Here is a 21,100-nt window from a genome sequence, read left to right on the forward strand (position 1 = left end):
GACTTTTCCTCCGTCCTGTAGCAGAAGCCTTATTTCTGCAGGGTTGCTAGGACCTAAGAAGTCATTATGGAAGAGCAAACTCATGCAGAGAATTATGATGAAAAAGTATCAGAAATAATTACCACATACTAGGCTTGTATGCTAAGTGCTTTATACACACACAAACACGAATAAGTGTGATACATATATATATATATATATATATATATATACACACACACACACACACACACATATATGTATATTTCTATTTTAGTCTCACTACTCTGTGAGGCAGATTTTTTTATCTCCATTTTATAATCAAAATAGTGTAATGGCATCTCACCCAATGTCACACAGCTAATACGTAGCAGAACCTGTGCTCGTAACCACTCTACAATACTACTTTGAAATGGCCAAGAAACAGGATTGGTGGGGATGGGGGGTGGGTGAAAAGGGACATGCAACATTCATTCATTCATAAATCCTTAATTGTTCATAAATCCTTAATTGAACAACAGCCTTAATGGGTAGGTGGGGCCAATAGGGGTCTTGTTTGAACCTTTTTTTTGAGAACTGATTGGTCAAGAGGTAAACACTTGACCCAGGCTGGCTCAGTCCATTTTCCCTGGATTTAGAAACAGGCATTTAAAAGACATTGGTCAGCCTCTAGTCTTCACCTACATTAAATACTTAAAAAAAATCAAGAGCCATAGCACAGCCCCGCCCTGCCCTATGCTCAGAGACGTAAGCCAGCGTACAGCGAGAGAAAAAGGCAGCAGACCTGCCTAGAAAAACTCGATGAGACCAGGCAGCCCAGCCAGAGAGACTGAGGACGATCCCGCCAGCATCCTCGTCCTGGTTCTGAGCCTGTGAGAGGCCTGACTGCACTGCCTGGTCCAGGGGTCCTCAAGTCAGCCCTTTTAGGCCGAAGTTTTATCTGTGTTGGTTGCTGGCCTCACAGCCAAAAGATTCTTGACTCAGGGAAGTTGTGAGGACAGAATGAACCAATGAATATAGACTCACCTGACACACGGAAGGTAGTTAGTAAATCTGTCACAGTAGCCTGCACTCTGAAACACAGTGTCAGGTGCCAGTCACTTGTTTGTGTCCCTACCCCTGTCTGTACCCCTGCTGTTCACATGCATGAATGTGAGAAGTACCCTTTCTGGGAAACCCGGAGCCCAAGACTTCATTTCACAAGCGGATGTGGGTTTGAAAGACAGTGACTTCAGCCAGGTTACTTACTAGTCGGCCTTCCTGATGTACGAGTCCCATCCCCGTGGTCTGCCTTTCTCAGAGGGCTTTCTGTGCCAGGCGCTCTCCAGACCACAAACACTCACTGGACTGGGTGCAGGTTTGATTCTTGGCCCCCAACTGACTTGTTCTCACTTACTCTTCCTGCCTACTCCGGGCAGCGCCGTGCAATGGCAAGAATGAAAGTCAGCTTCATCACGCTTTCCATTTACATAATGTCTTCATACCGAATGTCTCTTCTGAATCTCACAACAGCCTTAATGGGTAGGTGGGGCCAATAGGGGTATTGTTTGAACTTGGGAGTATAGATAGGTACATGAACAAGTTCAATCTCACAGCACCTATATGGGAAAAGTATGCAGAGGGTCAGAGAGGCGAAATCACTGCCCAGAGGCACTTAGCCCGGAGATGGCAGTGTCTAGAATATAAAGAACACTTTCTTATCTCTAGATCTTACACAGTTTTCACCACAGCGGTTCTTATTATCTGTTCATCCCTGTCCAAGAGGGACAGCAGGAGAGATGGCAGGGTTTTTCCTGCCTCCATTTCTCACCGTGGTAGGAGATGCTCTTTGAGCTCCTGGAAAGAATGGCAGTCTAATATGAGGGTTGGCTTATGACGGCATGATTTATTCATCCTATAGTTCTTACTGGGTTTTCACCTACTTGAAGGGTAAGTTATGTGAAAGTTTCCCAAAGTGTATTAGTGTGCTGGAGGTGAGACTTCAATCTTCTTGTTCATTTCCACCCTAACCCTTGGAAAGTTCAGCCAAGAGCAGCCACTGGGACAGCCGTGAGCTTGTATAGTCTGTTAGGGAACACGTTCTTCTTGATTGCAGGCTGATCAGTACTTAACGAAGAAGGTAAAGGTTCCCTGATCCTCTGACCTTTTGTAAACTAATGCTGCTTTCTATGCTTTGCATCCCAGAAGAACTTGTACATGTTCGTAGCCCCTGTCATGCTCAGGAAAATACACACTTAGTGCTTTCAGACTTAGGGGATTCCATCTCTGTATTTGTTGAGGACTTCCTACTTTACAACAATCAGAGCAGACAGAGTTTACAAGCAGCATACCAGCTTGGACTGGTTACACTACTTCCTAGCGGTGTAGTTATCTCACCTCTGTGAGAATAAGGACACCTCGGCCAGGGGACTCCTACACCTTACTTGAACTGGCCCCCAGGATCACATGGCTGAACTACTGCCTCCTGGGGTCTCGGGCCCAGACTCCCCAAGACTGGTGCCAAGACCCACTGCCTTGGCCCTCCCATCCCGTCACCCCTCAACCTGCCCATAGCTTGGAACAGTAGTGCCATGGAAAAGAAAAACAGTGCAATGTGTACTTAGTTGAGGTCATATGAACGAAGAACATGAAATCAACTGCCCAGAAGGCAGTGAAGGTGAGGGTGAGGCCTGAGGAGACCCTCTCGGGCCCTAAGGAGACCCAGCAGGAAGGAAGCCCTATGCAGGAACTCTGCAAGGATGCCCGTGCGTAATGTGGCATCTCGCTTTAGACGGGACACACAAGCTCCAGTGAGGGAAATAAAAGCGCCAATTAGAGTTAAGTGCATTAAGGGATGAGTTTTCTGAGACCCTTAAGATTGGAAGGGAACAACTTGATGGGGGGTAATAAGAGATTAATAAGTACTTAGGCTGCATGAGCTCATTAAGGCGACAGGGACCACGTTTTATTCATTTCTATACTACTGTCTGACACATAGTAGGAGTTGAATAATTCTTTGAGCCATGAATAAGTGTGAGAAATGGGAGAGGGAGAAACAAAGGAAAGAAGTCCCTCGCGCAGTACCTGACACATAGTAGGTCCTCAATACATGTGTGTTGCATGTGTGCACCTAGCACATACTAAGAGCTAATAATAGAACGCTGACCTGAAGTGTGTGCAGGTGAAAGACAGCGAGTAGGTAACGGGAGGGATTCATGGCCCCTCCAGAGGCCGGGTCTGTTTTGGAGTCCGCACTTCGAGGAGCTGTTCCGCCCTATTCAGTGATGTACTCTTAGCCCAGAGATGGAGCAGGGCCTCCCTCCCCGACCCCACCTCCTTCCCGCCCCGGTGCATTACAGAAAGGCTGGAAACAAATTGACAGCAACCTGGAGGAGAGTAACTCAAGTGATTTAGGAGAATGGAAGGACTGGCTTATGGGGCCAGATTAAAGGAGCTAAATATGTATGGCCTGCCTAAGTGACAACTAAATGGGGCATTTGATAAGTCTATAAATACTTGGAAGATGTCAATGCCAAGGAGGAAAGGGGATTACTTAGCCTGGCACAATGGGGTATTGGCATAATGGGATAATATTAAGAAAGGGAAAATGAAGGTTGAACATCAATAAAAAGCTTCCTGACAAAGAGAACCATTCCTGACAGGGGACACTATTAAGTTATGTGCTGTGGGCCAAGGGAAGTAATGGCGGTGCCATTTCTCAGGGTGCTGGCAACGAGCCGGCAGGGCAGGAGCCGAGATACTTCCTGACCGACGCACAGGAGCCAAGCAGGTCATCTGTTCATGACTTCCCAGTCCTAGAACAGGAGAAAGGCTGCATCTCCTCGGGAGACATCCGATGGCCCAGGCTTCCTAAGGGCTCTCACCCTCTGGGGAAGTTCGCCCTCCCACATCGGTGCCACAAAGATCCACTCAACAACTGGCCCCCCATTCCTGCATGTTCAAGTCCACGTTCTCTAGCACACATGACCAGCCCCTTCACAAGGTCTGCCCTTGTCTATGTCGTCAGCCAGCACCGCCCCCACATCCCCTCTCCAGCCCCCCAGAACCGCCCAGCATCCCCCAAACACTTCTCCAGCCCGTCTTCCCACCTGACTCCTACCTGTCAAACGGCGTCTTCTCTCCAGCAGATCGACATGTCCCCTGTGAAGCCTCCCCTACCTGCCCCTCACTCCTAGGCAGTTTGTCCGCCTCCTCTGGTCTCCAAGCCTCCTCTGCAGGCTTCTGATTGTGGCACTGGCTGTGCTGCACTGTCATTGTTTGTCTTCTGTGTCCCTCCCCCGCTGGGCTGTGAGCCCTGTGAGGGCTGTGGCTGTGCCTTGTGTGTCTGTGTATCCCCAGGCTCTGACACCGAGCCGGGCACGCAGTAGGTGCTCAGTAAATGTCTGAGGAAACCAAGGAACGCGCTTCGATTCCCAGCGCTTTCCATCGCTGGCGTTCCGTAGGCTCCGTGTGTAGTTATGAGCGTGTGATATCCTTGAGTTATGCGCCCGGTCTCTTGGCCAGTACTCTCTGTGCCAGTTAGACAACTGGGAATAAAAACCCTCAAATCTGAAAGGCATCATGCTGTCCTCTGTGGTTTCAATGTAAACTCTAGTCTTTAATGGAAAATGCATCTGAGGGCCCCGTGCATTTTCCATAACAATGCTTTTTTCTCCCCATACAAAATCGTCTTGAACTTGACAACATAATCCTCCACTGTTGATTATAAGGATTTTTAGGTCCATCTCACCAAATCCCTTCACGAGATCAGGGAGTGTGGTGCCAGGTGAGAGGCAGGGTAGCTTTGGACCTCCCGCTGTGGGAGCAGATACGCGTTACGAAGTACAGTGTTCTTTGCGCTCTGCTTCGCTGACTGCATGCGGTGCCCTGGTGCCCTTAGCCGGAGGTGGTTCTGTTGTGAAATGTGATATTCACCGGGACTGTTGTGATGCCTGTTCAGCCAAGAGGCATGCTGTTGCCCGCTCCCTTCCTTGGTTCTGAAGGGCCTCAGTTAGAAGCTACTTTATCACGGGATATCTAATACCCACATGTGCCGGTAGTCAGCTCTGTCGTGCACATACGAGTATATGGACGTGGTTGGGGTTCATTTCACTGCGCCTTATCCCCCGAGTTCATTGGTAGACTTGCTGTGCTAGACACCGCTCCCCTGCTGGAGGTAGCCTAGCTTCCAGCCCCTTCGCGCCATTGACTGGCAGTCTTGAATTTGAGGCCATGTTCTTAAAGCTCAGAATTTCTCTGCAGTTCCAGTATCAGGTTCCGTTTCTTGGAAAGACTTCACTGGGAAGGAAATGGGGTCTGAGATCAAGAATCCTGACCATTTCCCTGTCTCTGCTCCCACAGCCTGGCTCTGGCCCGTCATCATTTCTCCGCTGGATTTCTGCAGCAGGATCTAAGCCTGGTCTCTTGCCCCCACCTATACCCATCACTGCCATTCTCCAGTCCCCGTCGGGTATTGTTCTAAGTCACACACCTCATCATCATTCAGAAACCCTTTGAAGGCTCCCACTTACGTGCTGGCCCAAGCTCCTGTCCACATTTAGCTTGACCCCAGCCCTTTATAACCTGGTCTCAGCGTAGCCTTCTCCTCACCCTCAGCTCTACTCCTTCCCACTCAGAGGGAGGCCTCTCTCCAAAGCTTCCTGTATAGGGGCTAATTGCTCCTCACCCTTGCCACGCCCTGTCTCCGGTGCCATTTCTCACTTTATTTCCTCTTCCTCATATAGCCTTCATCCCCGGTGATGCTATGTGCATCTGCTAAGGTTCAATTTAAATACCACCTGTCCTATAAAAGATAGGCTGGTCTTTTTCAACAGAATCATAGTACATGTGCCCTTGTTAGTCTCGCTTGAGTTTGCACACCTGTTTGCTAATTTGGGGGCCCCCCTCCAGAGGCTAGTATAGGCCATTAGAGGTTCTGGAACCTGACTGCGTGGCAGTCATTCAGGCCGGGCCGTGAACTAGAAATAATAGTGTCACTTGAATAAAAATTAGAGGAATATGGCCTTGGAGTTGAGAGCTATTCCTCTCCGCACAGATTTTCCCAACATTCCTACCCAGAGGAAATTTAGATGATGTTTTTGACAAGTGATGCTGTTTGATGTTGGCAAGAGAAGAGTGAGAAAGAGTTTCCCAAATAGCGCTGCGTGGCAAGTCCTGCAGCCTTCCCGTGCCCCAGGTTGTCTGGTTTTATTTTAATGCAGCAAGCTGCTTTATGAGATCTGCAGCCACTTGAAATATGATTTACTACTCGTAAAAAGTTTCAAATGGATAATGAAGATTCAAGAATGAGACTCACAGTGTAGTGTAGTCAATTTTGTTGCTGTTGCTCTCCGGTACATCTCTGCCATTGAAATGAATTATTTATTATAATTTATTTCAACCATGGAAAATAAAACTGTTTTCATTGTGATGTGCGCTGTTACATTCAGAATAGACACATTACATGCAGTACTCTCAATTAATTAATCCTGAAGTTTCATGCCAACTTTCATGCCAATTCTTTCCCCAATAAACTGTGATTCAAATAAATGTTTTGAGAACTAGGGGTAATGTTGGTAATGGAGAAAATTGAAACAACAGCAAAACGAGTTGGGTATTGCCTTAGATTTTACAAGGGATGGAAGAAGAGTTTTTAAATATCTTAGGCCATTTGTCACTGGGAGAAAAAGCATCCCTTACCGTTCTGCAAGGAGGAGGTAGAACAGGAGGTGCTTTGAGTTCAGATGTGGAGCCTGCGGTGCGAATATACGGCCAAGGCCAGCTGAATTAACCAGCCCCACAGTCCCTTTATTGGGAAGAAGGTTGTTGGTTTGTTTGTTTGTTTGTTTGCAAAGCTAGCACTGGGCAGAGGCAAGTAGGCAGGACGCCCATGTGATCTTTCCGAGAGTCACCCATAATTGATTGCAATCTTGTTTGTCTAAAAAAGAGGCTCACCTCATCTTGCATGCCATTTGATTTTTCTTTCCTTTAAAGTGTCATATACTTGCTTCTATTATGAGGCTACAAAGACACATAAGAACGTAAGAGTGTGCTTAATATGTACAGACATTAAAAGACTGAAGGTAACTTAGATGGTGAGGCTTAGTTAATCCGGGCAGGGAAATTTATATGCTTATTTGTCCATTACTTTCATTTTTCATAACGTTCCACGAATACCACATCGGTAGACAGATGAAGCGAACAATTGATTCCTTCTCCCTGAAGATGACTGATATCTAATTTGAGGGGGATCACATTTCAGTATCTGCTGCGCGAGGGGTCTCAGGAACAGCCCTCGGTAGTGACGGCAACTCCCCGGCTTCCACAGCCGAGAATCTGGAAGCTGTGCCTCCTTCGGCAGCGTTCCGATTCTCCCAGACCCTGGATCCCCGGGACTCTGGAGAAATTACTGCGGAGATAGGTAGACGGTTTCTCTGCTTTTTCAGATCTGGTGGCACCACCCAGGACGTGCTGTTGTTGTTTTTTGTGTTTGTTTTGTTCTCGTTGTTGTTGCGAGAGCCAGCTTCCCCTTCCTCTCCCACTGGCCTTGAGGCCGGTTCCACGTGCCGAAGGGTCCTTGAGGCTCAGAAGCAGTGCTCACGTGTTTGGTGTGTTTATTATTGGCTGTTCCTCAAAATATCACCAACTCATTAGGTCAAAATCAAGGACAATCTAGTTTGGCCAGAGCTACAGATCATTTTGTATCCTACCCTTCTTCCCAGGAGGGCCCCCCACCTAACCAATGAAGGCCCCCCACTCTGCAGACGTGCCCTTGGGCACAGCCCTCATCTTTGCGTTCCTCCCCACCCCACCCCCATCTAGATCTGGGCACAGGGACACTCTCCCTTTGGTGGCTCACCTTTTCTTCAGCATGTCCCACCTTTGTCGGAACCAAAGCCTCCTTCTCGGGCCCTCCTTCACCACCGTCTGGACCAGACAGCTTGCTCTAGCCCCATTCGCATTTTCCATTTCCCTGATGGCAGGCAGCAGCCTTGCAGTATAACTGAAATGTCCCGCAACCCTGAACAAAGAGGTGGGGAAAGAGAGGGAGAGCCGGAGCTCCCCAAGTGTCATGTGCAATTGGTCCCTGTAGGATCCGCGCTCCTGTCTTCACTTCGGGGTCAGTTTTGTCTTTCTGAGACAGATGGGGCACCAGAAGGAGCAGTTTGGGTTTTTTCACCTGTTTCTTAGAACTTTGTGAAATGTTTTTCAGTTATGCTATTCAACGTGCTGAAGGAACATGAACAATGAAAAGTGTTCACTTTATAGGGAGGATTTTACCTCAAAGGAAATTAGCTTAATTTCCTAATGTCGATGACGTTCATTTAAATTGCTGTGTACATGGTCCTTTTCATGGGAGGGAAACCACTGCTTTTAGGAAAATGTTCAATGGGCCATTTTTCAGAGACAATCAACTCATTACGTCTACTGCTGTTCATCTTGAGAGCCTGCAAATGTGTTCACCAAACTTATAGAAGCTTTAGGGAGGAGGCAAGACGGCCTGCTGCCAACTCTCCAGGAACCACTCCCCTGGCTTCTAACCACAGGGAGAGCAGGCAGCAGGGTGACTGAGCAGAGGACATGCACGTGGGCAGCATGTCGGGGACACCCACTGCAGGTGCCAGGGTGAGTCGTGCCCGGAAACGATCCCGTCCTCTCAGCCACCGGTCGTCCAGAAGGAGCCCGACGCCGCCTCAAACCACCGCTGGTGGTCTTGGTCCTCGCTCTCGGACAGCCTAAGGGTGGCGGAAGGCAGGCTGGCATGAGGGCACGGGCACACGTCCTGGTTCCGCTTCACATCTCGGTGGCTGACGGCTGTGCCTCCTTGAGCAGTTACTCTCTCAGGACCTCAGACCCTTAGACTGTGAAATGGGAGTAAAGCCGCTTTCAGGAGCAGCTGAGGGTAGAGGCAATGTATGCACGTGCCTGAGGCTCTCCCTCCCTACGTGTAGCTTTGTTGTTGGGCAGTGAGAAGAGCCATCGGGCACAGCTTACTCGTCGGTGGAAGTCCTGTCAGAAAAGCTGGTGCCTCGGCCTTGGGACTTTGTAACCTAAAAGCCTCCACAAGGGCTCTTCCTGGAAGCTGCTGGTAGAGGGACGATAGTAGCTCAGAAGAGTTCTCAGGCTCTACAAAACAAGTCTGGTCCTTGGACATGCACAGTGTGTGACTTTACATATTTACCCATTTCACGTTTTAGCCATCGAGTTAGCCAGAACTGTTTTCTGTACAGTCCCCTTCCAGCTCTTCAGCTCTCACACGTGAGTGCTTGCTATTTCACTCATCCTGTCCCGCTTATTCATGTATCCATTTATGTATTCATTCTTTCATTTGGTAGCTATTTCCTAAGCCTCTGATGTGCGCCTAGATGCCATGCTAGGCACTGGGAATGCAGAGAAAAGTGCCCCCTGGCCCCAGCATCCCACAGGTCTGCAGGCTGGGCTCCCTCCCTACCCACTGCAGTCGTCACCCTGTACTCAAGCCACTTCTCTGCAGCCATCCTGCTCTGCCCAACTTGTACCCACTGAGCCTCCCTTCTTTGCAAAGAGGACATAGCCACCCTCTAGCAGTAAAGCGTCCAGCACACACCACATCTTTGCTTATTCGGAGTCAGCAGGAGCTAGAACAGGAAGCTTCTGAAGTGACAGCTTATGGTTAGTGCCTTCTGTAGGGAGAGTGCCACCCAGCTTGTGTGGGTCGGAAAGTCCACTTTGCTTCGTGCTTGTGCGTCGTAGCCCATTTTAGGGTGGGAGCATAGGACAGGCTGGACAGTGAACAACGGTACACATAACACATTGCTTTGTTTGCTTTTCCAGGTCAGATATTTGTAGAGCAGCTTTGTGTTTCATGTGGAAGATTACAAGTTTTCAGAGGAACACAAACACTGTCATTCAAAATCCATACCACACACATGCCAGACCAAATAGGGATGCTTTGGGGACAGTTTCCCAAACTGAGAGCAAAGGAACACTGGTAACTATCGAGGCCTGTGGAAGAGTCAGTCCTCACAGCTGCCCATCAGAGTAGGGGTCATCATCCCCCATTTTCTATGTAAGGAAATAAAGGCTCAGAGAAGTGAACAGCCTACCCAGGCTCCCAAGTTACGTATGTGGCAGGGCCACGTTTGGCCTCAGCTCTGACTGGCTCCAAAGCCTGCCCCTGTCACACCACATTGGTTTCACTTCATTGCGAGAAATGTCCTACAAACTCATGTCAAAGCCTGTGGGAAGGAAGAAGGAGAATGGGGACGTGCCTGAGGCAGTGTGGAGTGTGGGTTTTCTAAGTGGGACCAAGCCACATGACTCCCCTCTCCAAGTGGTCCCTTCCCTAGTTGGGCAGAATAGCTGCTTAGGATAATATGCGGATAATGTGTGTGTTTTCAGACATAGGCCCTGGAAAATGCCATCTGGGTTGGGCAAATTGGAAACGGCCATGCCATCCACCCCTGTAACAGTATGTATGGGACGGGAGCGGAAGTTGGGGGCGTGGAGGCGCTTTCCCGCAGCAGTGCTCATGCTACATGACGTACTGAGGGTGCGTGTGGCTCAGTGGGGCTGCGGTGGTCCGGTGTAGAGTTGCCGACGCTCTCTTTTCAAGCTTCATTTGTTGGCGTCCTTCACCACAGAGAGCCTCCACCAGAGATTTCATACTCCCTGGAACAGGACCTGTACTTAGCATTTCACCCAGTATTTCTCCATATGGGGGAGGGGGACTTCGCCAAAGGAACGTGCCACATGTTTGAACTGTTTCCCCCATACGCTCTAGGATTATTAGAAAAAAGAACTCTGGAAATGAGCTGCCATGTCAATACCATTTGAGCAGATTTGCTCACTAATTTCCATTTTTCCGGAAGAGTAAAAAAGAAAACAAAAATCATCCATTTTAGCCAACTTTATTTTTAGAAAAGTATTTTATTCAAACATCCCCTTACTTATTACGGACATAAATACATGCATTCAGACAAATGAATCCACGGGAGAACCGTATAAAGTAATTGGCACATCACTTTAGGATGCTTTGTCAGTTACTGGAGGAGTTTGCTACCTCTAACTTTAATCTTTTCCATTAAAATATCCATTCTGCCTTCACATTCTGAAGCCCATAATATTTTAGACTGTCTCCGTGGATCTGTTAGTTTTGCTTGTCAATTTAATTTGTGGCTCTATGACTTTGGGTGGCTTGTTAGATTGTGCAACATGCCGGGCTGACGACGTGGCCGCTCCCCAGAGACTGGACACACAGTAAATATGCAATTGGCGGATTTCATTTGCAAGCAGCCTAAGTGTTATGATGATGATGATATGTGCAATGGCAGATGTTTATAGAATCACAGAGAAGCCCGTTGCTGTGTTATTATACACCTTAAATGTTTATAGTACTTTTCACTCCTTGCAGCACTTTTTATATCCACCATCTCATTTGATTCTTGGAGCTTTCTTGTGCTGGATTATTATTTTCCTCTTTGTAGCTAATGAAATGGAGACACACAAAGAGAGGTTCAGTAACTTGCTTGAGATCACAGGGTACAGGAATGTGCCAGAGGAAGAAACCTATGTCACCAAAGCCCCGTCAACGCTGGTGTTGGAGGTTGTCTTTGCCACATAATTGCCCTTTCCCTGCCCTCCTCGAGGAAGGGCGCCCTGAAGCTGTGGAAACAAGTGCTAGAGGTCGGAGGTACAGAGTCCAAGAGGCAGAAATTGTATCTTCAGCTCCACGAGGAGGACGGCAGCTTGCGTCACCACCACTTGCCTGAATTTGCAGCAGCCTCATCTCTGGCCTCCCTCCGTTATTGTCACCTCCACAGTGCATGTTCTACCTGTCCCCAGAAGGATCTTTCTTAAGTGCATATCTGAGCAGGTCTGTCTTGCTGCAGACCCACCACTGGCTCCCACTGCCCTCAGGATGAAGTCCGATTCTTCAGCAGATTTCCAGCCTGGCCCTGGGGTCTTGCTGCTGGCTCACCTCGCTTCTCTCCAGACACACGGAGTTCCTGACCGCTGTTCATTCCCAGTCTCCTCCTCCACTGCTTTCTCTGCGTAGAACACACTTCTGATGAACTCCTGAAACATTGCCTCCTCTGTGGAGTCTTTCCTGACTTCTCCTCGAGGATCCAGGAGCTCCCTCCCTCCATTGCATGCCCACAGCTGGCCCACCAGCCCTGGTTCCTGCACTGTCTCTGCTGGGTGGTCTGTTCCAGGAAGCTTCTAGCTCCTCAAGGGCAGAGGCTGTAGTAGATGCCTGTGTTCTCTTCCCTCCCCTAGGTGTCTTGCAGACTTTGAATTTAAGAGAATAGATGAGTGTGTACACATATGGAGAGAGGGAAGGAGGGAGGGAGGGAAGGGAGGAAGTCAGTCAATGAAGAACGAATGAGAAGCCTTTCACAGCCTGAGCCAGCAGGAAGCAGGACGTTCCAAGGTTACATGGAATGTGTCCCACTCCTTTGTAACTTGACCTCTGGTGAAATAAGAGGCAGAAAAGAAGACAAGCTGGGCGTTGCCTGTGACGTGGCATAGAGGGAAGCCTGTCAGGGCTGAGAGGCAGGGCCTCATCTTGGCTGTGGAGTCTCTGACTTCTGCCCACCCAGAAGGTTCTCCCCAAAGTTTGTGGTGATAGAAACTCTTCCTTGGGGAGCTCAGAGCTTTGCCAAGAGTTCCTACAGGCACATTGTGGGCTCCCGGAGTCAAAGCCATTTGTCCAGGAAGAGCCCTCGTGGCTGTGGAGAAGATGTGGGGTAGACGCTGGGTGTGTAAAAGGCCGGGACGGGGGACGCTGAGCCAAGACGTCAGCGCGTTCATGTGATTGTCTCCTAGATGATGTCTGTCCTCATGAACACCATCGTCTTTGAAGACTGTCGGAACCAGTGGTCAGTATCCAGGCCCCTCTTGGGGCTCATCCTGCTCAATGAGAAGGTGGGTGTGATGGCAGGGAGGTCCCTGGGAGGCGGTCATGGGAGGAGGGAGACGCGGTACAGCAGGCCAAGCTAGGAGGGACAGGAGCCGCTGAGCTGGAGCCGGGGCCTCGAGCACCCAGGGCCAAGGCCGTATTCCCCCAGAAGGCCCTTCCCCAAAGCCGCAGATCTTCCGTTAGACAGAGGCCTCAAGACTAGCTCTTCTGAAACCCAGTGCCCCCACACACTGGGCCACTAGGCGGGTGCTTTGATCAGCAGTGATGCAAGCTCAGCCTCACTCGCCTCCCCGTCCCAGAGGACTTCTGAGCAATAATCCTTTTTGCTCCTTCTTTGGCCTCCTTTGAAATCTGGGCTCCCTGCTGCCCTAGATGGTAGCAGCAGCCCCTCAGGGCCACACAGGGCCAGCACCCTTCGTCCAGGCACACAAGTCTGCAGTCCGTAAGTGCACATGCCGCTCTGGGCTGCCTCCCAAGCTCTCCAGCTGCCTCGTGAAGCCACCTCTGTCTCCCCAGCAGTCAGTAGGAACAGTGCATTACTGCTCGGGAGAATGAATTGTCTATACAATAAGATAGTACTGGGGAAAAGGACAGTGAGATTAGAGGCAGCCGCATACATTAAAATTCAAACTGAAATCCCAGCCTTGGAAGGAAACTAATAGAAGAAGAAAATATATCAAAAAGAGAAGCGCTGTCTCATCATTCACCTGTGCTGAAGTATCCAATTTTAGCCACATTCAATAGCACTGCCATTCATCTTCCCTCGGTGTTATTGTGATTTAAATCCAAGCTCTATAAAAGAGAGCAGTTCTTTTAAAATGATTGAGAGGGAATAAGGGCAAATTCAGTGTTTAGAAAAAGCTTATGACATCACAATATTATACTTTACTGATGGAGGCAATATTTCATGGTTTGGGATGAAAAACTAATAATTTTCTATTTGGTGTGAGTCACTGCATCATTATAAAAGGGAAAAATAAGTAGTTTTGTGCATTCCCAGTCTTGTTCAGGAAGACATTGAGGTTTAAGTCTAATGCCTCTGATATATAGTATTTAAGTGTTAGTCTGACTACATATTAATTATGTGTGTTTTTGATGTGAGCTGTTTTAATGTATGATGGAAATTAAATATCATGCTGTTCGGGCTTGGAAGGATAAACACACAACTGGCAAAACATTGTCTTTGTGCTGAAATTAGGCTCTTTCCAAAGATTAGAAGCTGTGTTTAGCCTACAAGCTTGTGTTTGTATGAAAGCCCACAGACCCGGCAGCCAAAGGGCTCGTGGTTCTTTGTGACCGGGTATGACAGACATTTTCCTTAGTGCCAGGAAGTTCTCCCAGAATGAAGCAAGCCCCTCTCGTGCCCACCTCAGCACAGCAGCCCTCAGGGGCTGGGACTTGGAACAAAGCCGGGCGTCATGTGAGGGGTATTCACAAAGCCATGAAGGTGGCAGGGCCCTGAGTGTTTTCAGTCAAGCTCTTCCCCTCTGCCTGGGAGGGCCCGCCACCTTCAGCCTTTCTGGGGTTAGTGGACACGGGAGGCAGGAAGCCCTCCATGTGTTTGGTCCCACTGAGGAGGCAAGAACTCAGCCAGCCTACATTGTTCAGTGACAATAGACAATTATAGCAAGAGACATCTGTTAGAAAGGTTAATCCAGTTTCTACCTAGGAATGCCTCCACTGCTTCAGTTTTCTCTAAAGGCTTCTAGTTCACAGTGGACCCAGACCAAAGCTCCTGTGAGAGATAGGAGCCCTGAGCAGATGGGACCTGGTCTAGCACCTCCCCCAGGGCGTTCTCCAGGCCCAGGTTCAGAGTCAGAGCTCTGATGCTCCTTCTGTCTCCCAACAGTATTTCGGTGAACTGAGGGCCAGTCTGATAAGCAGCCAGCCTCTCCCCAAGCAGGAGGTCCTGGCCCAGTGCTTCAGGAACCTGATGGAAGGCGTGGAGCAGAACCTGTCCATCAAGAACAGAGACAGGTGAGCAGTGCCCAGGGAGCCAAGCATCTCTGAGGGAGGGGCACCTACCGGGTTCGTGGAAAATAACTGGATAGTGCTTAACACCGCTCACGCGTGGCTGTGGCTTTTCTGCTACGCCTTGTAATCCGAGGCTCAGTTGAGTCCCCTCCAGTAAATGTGACTGGGTATTGGATTTCTTCCAATGCTGGGCACTATATACCAGTAGGGATGCAGAGGGGAATAAAATGCAGCCTTTGCCCTTAAGCAGTTTATAATCCAACAGGAGAGAGATGAAAGATAACTAAGTGAAAAGGTCAAAGAAAGAAAGCTCAGATCTGCTACAAAGGACGAGGAAAGGCCTCCTGGCACTAGAAGAAGCATGGGATTTGAGGTCAGATGGACTCCGATCTAAATTTTATCCCTGCCCTTTATAAGCTGCATGGCAGTGAGTAAGGCAGTCAACTTCTCTGATCCTCAGTTTTCTCCCCAGTAAAACAGAGATGATAATAATTGGTTGTGCTGTTTCAATGGCAGAGTTTAGTAAAGCGTGGTGTCTAGGACATATGACCCCAGTAAATATTACTTCCTCTGCCTGACCTTTAAGAGTGACTGGTCCTACAAGAACAGAGACAGGTAAGTTGCCAGTCCTAAATATGAGGAATCTGAACTGACCAGCTATGCCTGAATTCCTTCCTTCCTTCCTTCATTCATTCAGTGCACAAAGTTTTACTGAGAATCTGCTATGTGCCAGGCATTGGGGAGACCAGTGGTGCACTAATTGTTCAAGGCTTTTGCCCTCATGGAGCTTCTAGTGAAGGAGATAGACAATAATGAATGATGCAGAAAGAAAAAACAACTGCCTGTAACAACCTTTCTTAAAAGTGGTGGTGTCCAAATGCTGCACCATTTGAGTCATCCAGTAGCCTCGGGCTATTGTGGAGTCACCAGCCTCGGCTCTGCTAGTACAAGGCCAAGTCGGATGGGCTCTGTGGACACGTTCCCTTGGCTGCTTGTTCCATGCCAAGATCCCCGGTCAAGCAGAAAGGAGCAACCTGTGAGGTCAGCAGAAGAGACTTACTGAATGGGGCAATCCTAGGTGCCTCCAGGGGAAATTGCTTCATCTGAGCCTTGGGGATTCGACTGCCACCTCCTGAGCAGCGCTGTGAAATGGTGTCAGACAGGCCTCCTCGCTTACAGAGAGCGCTAGCCAGCAAGGACTAGGTGTTTTCCACCTGCCTCTTACCAGCATGGTCTCAATTCACTCAATAAACTCATTTCCCACAATGCCATGAGGCAGCTTCTCATGTTGGGCACACAGACTGGAGGTTAAGTATGCGTCCAAGGTCACCCAGCTAAGAAGAGGTGGAGCCAGGATTTGAACCCAGGTGGTCTAACCCAGGCTCCCTCTTTTGAACCACTAAGTTCAGTTTTCTTATCTGTAAAATGAGAATACTAATATCTACCTTTGGGAAGACTTGTGATGATGAAATGAATTTATGTGTAAACTCAACCCATTGCCTGGCACATAAGTTTCAGTTCTTTCCTTTATTTTCCTTACCATCTGTGTGTAGTTTGACTTTTAACAATTTTTAAATAGAATAGCCATAAAACACACCCCTCAAAATAGTCAGAGTGTATTTGGTGATAACCCTTGTTTCCTGAGAGGGGTGCTGGTGACAACAGTAATGGTAGTGAAAGTGGACGGAAGGAGCTCAGCCGGATCTCGGGCCCTGTCCACGGTCCTGAACCCCACACCTCCTCATCCAGAGCTTCATACAGCCCCGGCCTTGCCACTGCCCTCAGCCCTTTCCTCCTCTTTCCACAGGTTCACCCAGAACCTGTCCGTCTTCAGAAGGGACGTGGCAGAGGTCCTGCGCAGTGATGGCAGCACTGACCCATGCAGCCCGGACATGATGAGCTGACACGACGTCTCTGACCCTGTGCCGAGCGGCCTTTATCAAGAGACTCTTATGGGTCTGGCTCCCAGGACAGTGATGTCGGCAAGCCCAGAGGAATCTATTTTTCAAAACAAACAACAACAACAAAAGCCCTACCTTTTTATAAGTCTGGCCTAATTATAAGAATTTGTAATAGTGCACAAACGATGTAAATTCATTCTTTGCTCTGAAAAAGCAAAAGTGTTTTCAGTCTTTCTATAAAATATCATTATCTTTGTTCTTCTAATGCTCTGGAAGAGTGTAGAAACAATATGTAACCAAAGAACATAATAAACCAGGTTTGCGTCTAAGTGTGCACCAGTTAATGGTTCTGCAATCAAGGCTGAGGATTTGTTGGCATTGCAGCCGTCAGCATGGATCCTGGATTGAGACAAATACCATTTGAACCTGTTTATTAGTAGTTTGTTAGGAGTCTGGAAGGAACAGCACTGGGGCCTCTGAGCTGTGGGCACTGAGGACGAAGCAACCACAGGACTGCACACAGCCTCGTCTGCCGCAGCAGCATCTGATAAAGTTGAGACAGTAACACAATTAAATGACTTACAAACAACGTTTGCTTTTCACTGGCATAAATCTGCAGTGGTTCCGTCTAGAAGAATTAAGCTGTGCAATTACTGCCTGCAGAGAGATCTCTTTAGGAGGAGCCGGGCAGCCCCAGCAGGACGCGCCCAGGCCTTCTGCCTCCATTCAGTTTTTACGAGAAGCTGAAGGTGTCTAAAATATATTCATTCAAAGCAGCTCTGTCTTCTTGGGCCATCCAAAATAGTTCCAGGTACTAAAATGCAGATTTTCAGACGCTGAGAACAGCTGGTTTCCATCCCGCCACAGAACCTCTTAGTCACACAAGGGGATTGCAACTGAACCCACACCCAGGGCAGGAAGGAGGCCTTTAGTTTGTGAGGGACACTAACGGGGCTATTCATTTTGAGATTGCCTCTATCGAATGGCTTTTGCATCTCATTGCTCTGTCTTCATGGTTCAGGCTTGTAATAAATACTGTGCCCTTTCTTTCTGATAAGCCATGAGACGTTGGCCCTCCTGTTGTCTATCCAGAGGCTCCTGCTAGAATCTCGTCTCTCAGACTAGTGTTTCTTGAAAGCTTTCTTGACAATGGAGTTTCGTAAGAGGATTGTCACCTAAAAGCAGAGTACGCAAGTTTATCTCAAAATGTTGCTCATCCCCACGTGAACCCAGGAATCAGGGAAAAGTGTGTTATAGATACGGTTACTTCTGGCAGTTCATGGATAAGTAAACCTTGGCTTTACACTGCATTTCATTAGCAGTGAAAAACATGATTTTCCTTGAGAAGGCAAATTCTGACCCTTATAAAACAACAACTGTTTGGAGAAGTCTGAGAAGTTCTAGTTGTCAGGGGCTTATTACTGCACACTCACTGCTCACAAACGCTTCACAGAAGGCCTGTCCCAGTCTGGCACTGTTTTCTTTACAGAAGTCTAGGACCTAAAAGCACTGTGTTATTTGCAGTAAAAGGCTCACAAGAAAGTAACAGTGTGCACTTGCTTTTCTTTGCCTCACTGCCCAAGGTCACCTGGTGGTTTCACCTCAGCCAGGGAAGCTCCCCGGCCTTGGCCTTGGCGAGCTGCTCTCCCAGGAGGATTGTCAGGCCTGCCCCACTGCTCACTTCAGCGGCACCTGCTTGTGGTGCTGGATTTACGAAGCTCACAGCGGGTGGGGGGTGGGAGCAGGGACTCAGCAAACACTACTGAGCCTCTGCCGTGCCCCTTACCTGTGTGCCCTCCCTTAGTCCTCAAAACAGCACCAAGGAAGGAGACAGCAGTCTTCCCGCTTCTGAGATAAGGAAACTAAGGCTCAAAGACACAGGTCACACAGGCAGGATCTGAACCCAGGTCTGTTTCACCTCAAAGGAATTCCTGGTCTCTTCCAAGGAACACATAGTTGAGAGTGGTGAGTTGAAACCGTTAATATTTACATCCGTTTCCAATTGTTTGTCAGAACTCTATTGCTACATAACAAATTACCCCAAAATGTAGTGGCTCAGGACACAGGGGTTGTGTCGCGGTTCCTCTGTGTCGGAACCCGTAGCTGGGTCCTGTGCTTCGGGGCCTTGCACAGGCTGCAGTCAGGGTGGTTGGCCAGCGCTGTGGGACCCGCAAGGCTCGCTGGGGAGGATGCGCTTCTATGGCCCTTCGTGGGGTTAGCAGACTCCGTTCCTCACGGACTGGCAGACTGAGACCCTCAGCTCCATGCCACATGGGCCTCGCCATAGGGCAGCTCACAACATGGCATCTGGCTGCATCAGAACCAGCAGAAGAGAAGAGCCTGAGAGCAGCAAGCTGGAGTCACAGCCTCGTCTTACCCAGTATCAGGACGGGCGCCCGTCGCTTTTGCTGCATTCTGTTCACCGAAAGAAAGTAACTCACTAGGACCAGCGCACACCCAAGCAGAGAGAGTACACAGGGCGTGGATACCAGGAGACAGGGACCATCAGGACCCATTTTCAAAGCTGCCTGCTACCACTCAGCTGGTCTGCGCTGAAGAGGCTGAGTCTGGCTACAAGTTTATCCCTTAAAACCTGGAAAAGAATCCTGATTTTCCTTGGAGAGCTCAGTTCCACTCTGTGCCCTTTCAAAAGGAGGGAAAGGGCGTGGGGAAGCTGGGATGTTTCAGGAAGACATTACACTGTGTACTCATCCCCCAGCCCATGGGAACCGGATTTGGAGCTGTGCCGTCCCACCTCCCAGCCTGCCAGTGTCTGCCTTGGTAAGGGACAGTGGGGACTCCTGGGGAGAACCTGGAGGCCCACGTGGCAGTTCTCTGCTGGGACATCCTATCCCAAGGATAACACAAGTGTTCCAAGGCACACAGACTTGCGGAGCCTGCCCGAAAGAGTGGTCGCTGGGTCTGTTCTATGCTCCAATCAGGCCACAGGTGTATCTAACTCACTAGTACAGGCAGTTGAACGGGGCCCACCACTTAACAAGTGTGTGGGCCACAGGGAGGGTGAGATGGAAGGTGTGGGCCTCTGGGCACACCACACCCTTCTGATGAAATTCTGGGGTGCAGACGCGTACTGTGCGTGCAGGGCGGGGCTCTGAGTCAAGCCACCGGTGTCAGCTGATGCTCACGCAAGAAACAGCTAGAAGGTAATTGGCTCAATTTTTGCCTTCTATACTGACTCCAGAACCTGGCCCCTGAGAAAGCTGTATTCTAGATGTTTCCCTCTTTCTGCACGTCCTATTCAGGCTTCTCTGTGCTGAACGGTGGGGGAGTGCAAGGTGCCTGCCCTGAGTGGTGAGTTGAGCAGCCCAGAAAGCCCTCTTGGCTCCGGGGCTCCCTTCCACTACCTCGGAGTGCCTTTGTGTTATGGGACTGGAGGCCCCTTTCAACGTGCAGAACTGGCCTGGCGTGTAGCCCTGAGCTGAGATCAGTGACTTAGGTCAACGACCAGTCGAGAGCTGAACATGAGAACAAAGAGCAGGATGGGTTTGGTGAGAAAAACTGGGGAAACGGAAAGATCTGAATTATGGGGAAACCTTATGTACATGTGGCCAGTCCGGCAGTTTGGGGAAGTGGCATTTGAGAGAACTCAGCTCCTTATGGCGAGGGGCGAAATGCACACCTGAAGGGGAGAGCAGGGAGAGTAGAAAGGGGGCAAGCGACGGTTTCAAGACGAGCATTAAATAAGTAGAACCACTATCATTTACTGAGCACACCCACCTAGCACTGCAAATGGCTATCTCATTTAAATGTAATGCTTCCCAATAAAAATGTCAAATAAGTATTATTATCCCCATTTTAGAGATCAGAAAACTGAGACTAAAAGTCTGACCCAAGGCCACATAGCTAAAAAGTAGACAAGCCAAGTCAGGTCAGCCTGACTCCAAAACTCATGTTTTTTTTCCACCTTAATTCCTTAAGCAAGTTCCTCACAGCTAGACTCTGGGGACAGTTGGGCAGGGAAGGTGCATCTGGAAACCTGTGGGACCCCCCCCCCCCCGCCCATAGAGCTGGGCCCTCCCAAAGAAAGGCCAATCCAATGCCTGGGCCCCAGTGTGTTGTGTCTGTGGGTTCTGCCACTGATTCTTCCTCTTCCGTGAACTTTATAAAATCATTCTTGAGACTTTTTAATGTTTTATTGAGGTGCAAGTTTACGATGACAGCAAACCTTTCAAACTACAGCAAGAGTAACCTGCCTCCTTGGCATATTAAAAAATAATGCTAGTGTCGGTTTTTACGTCCCACAGTTTGGATTGCTGATAAGAGCGCTTCCTTGACAAGATTCTGTTTGAGGTTTACAGAAAGCGTAATAAAATATGTAAGTTACATTTCCACAAACAAAAGCTAT

At 48.9% G+C, this 21,100-nt stretch overlaps 1 protein-coding gene and 1 long non-coding RNA gene across 9 annotated transcripts in view; one reads left to right on the forward strand and one right to left on the reverse strand.

Moving 5' to 3' along the window:
- RANBP17 (RAN binding protein 17) overlaps positions 1-18,280 on the forward strand; it is a 255,586-nt gene extending 237,306 nt beyond the window's left edge. For 4 of the 8 annotated variants that reach the window (XM_019741153.2, XM_019741162.2, XM_074313889.1 and 1 more), the window contains 3 exons: positions 12,766-12,864; positions 14,709-14,836; positions 16,641-18,280. In XM_019741153.2, the coding sequence (XP_019596712.2) occupies positions 12,766-12,864; positions 14,709-14,836; positions 16,641-16,737 (324 nt within the window). In that variant the 3' untranslated portion in view covers positions 16,738-18,280. Of the gene's footprint in view, positions 1-5,319; positions 6,462-12,765; positions 12,865-14,708; positions 14,837-16,640 lie in introns of those variants that run through there. The other 4 variants (XR_012489874.1, XM_074313890.1, XM_074313893.1 and 1 more) reach the window with 4 other exon arrangements.
- Positions 10,832-16,413, reverse strand: LOC141567308 (uncharacterized). Its single transcript, XR_012489875.1, has 3 exons — positions 15,686-16,413; positions 13,567-13,651; positions 10,832-13,437 (listed from the first exon to the last, which is right to left on the reverse strand). It is a non-coding gene; the product is annotated as an uncharacterized LOC141567308 (long non-coding RNA).
- Positions 18,281-21,100: the final 2,820 nt, after the last annotated feature.

This window comes from Rhinolophus sinicus, linkage group LG10 (assembly GCF_036562045.2).
Source record: "Rhinolophus sinicus isolate RSC01 linkage group LG10, ASM3656204v1, whole genome shotgun sequence".
Lineage (NCBI taxonomy): Eukaryota > Metazoa > Chordata > Mammalia > Chiroptera > Rhinolophidae > Rhinolophus > Rhinolophus sinicus.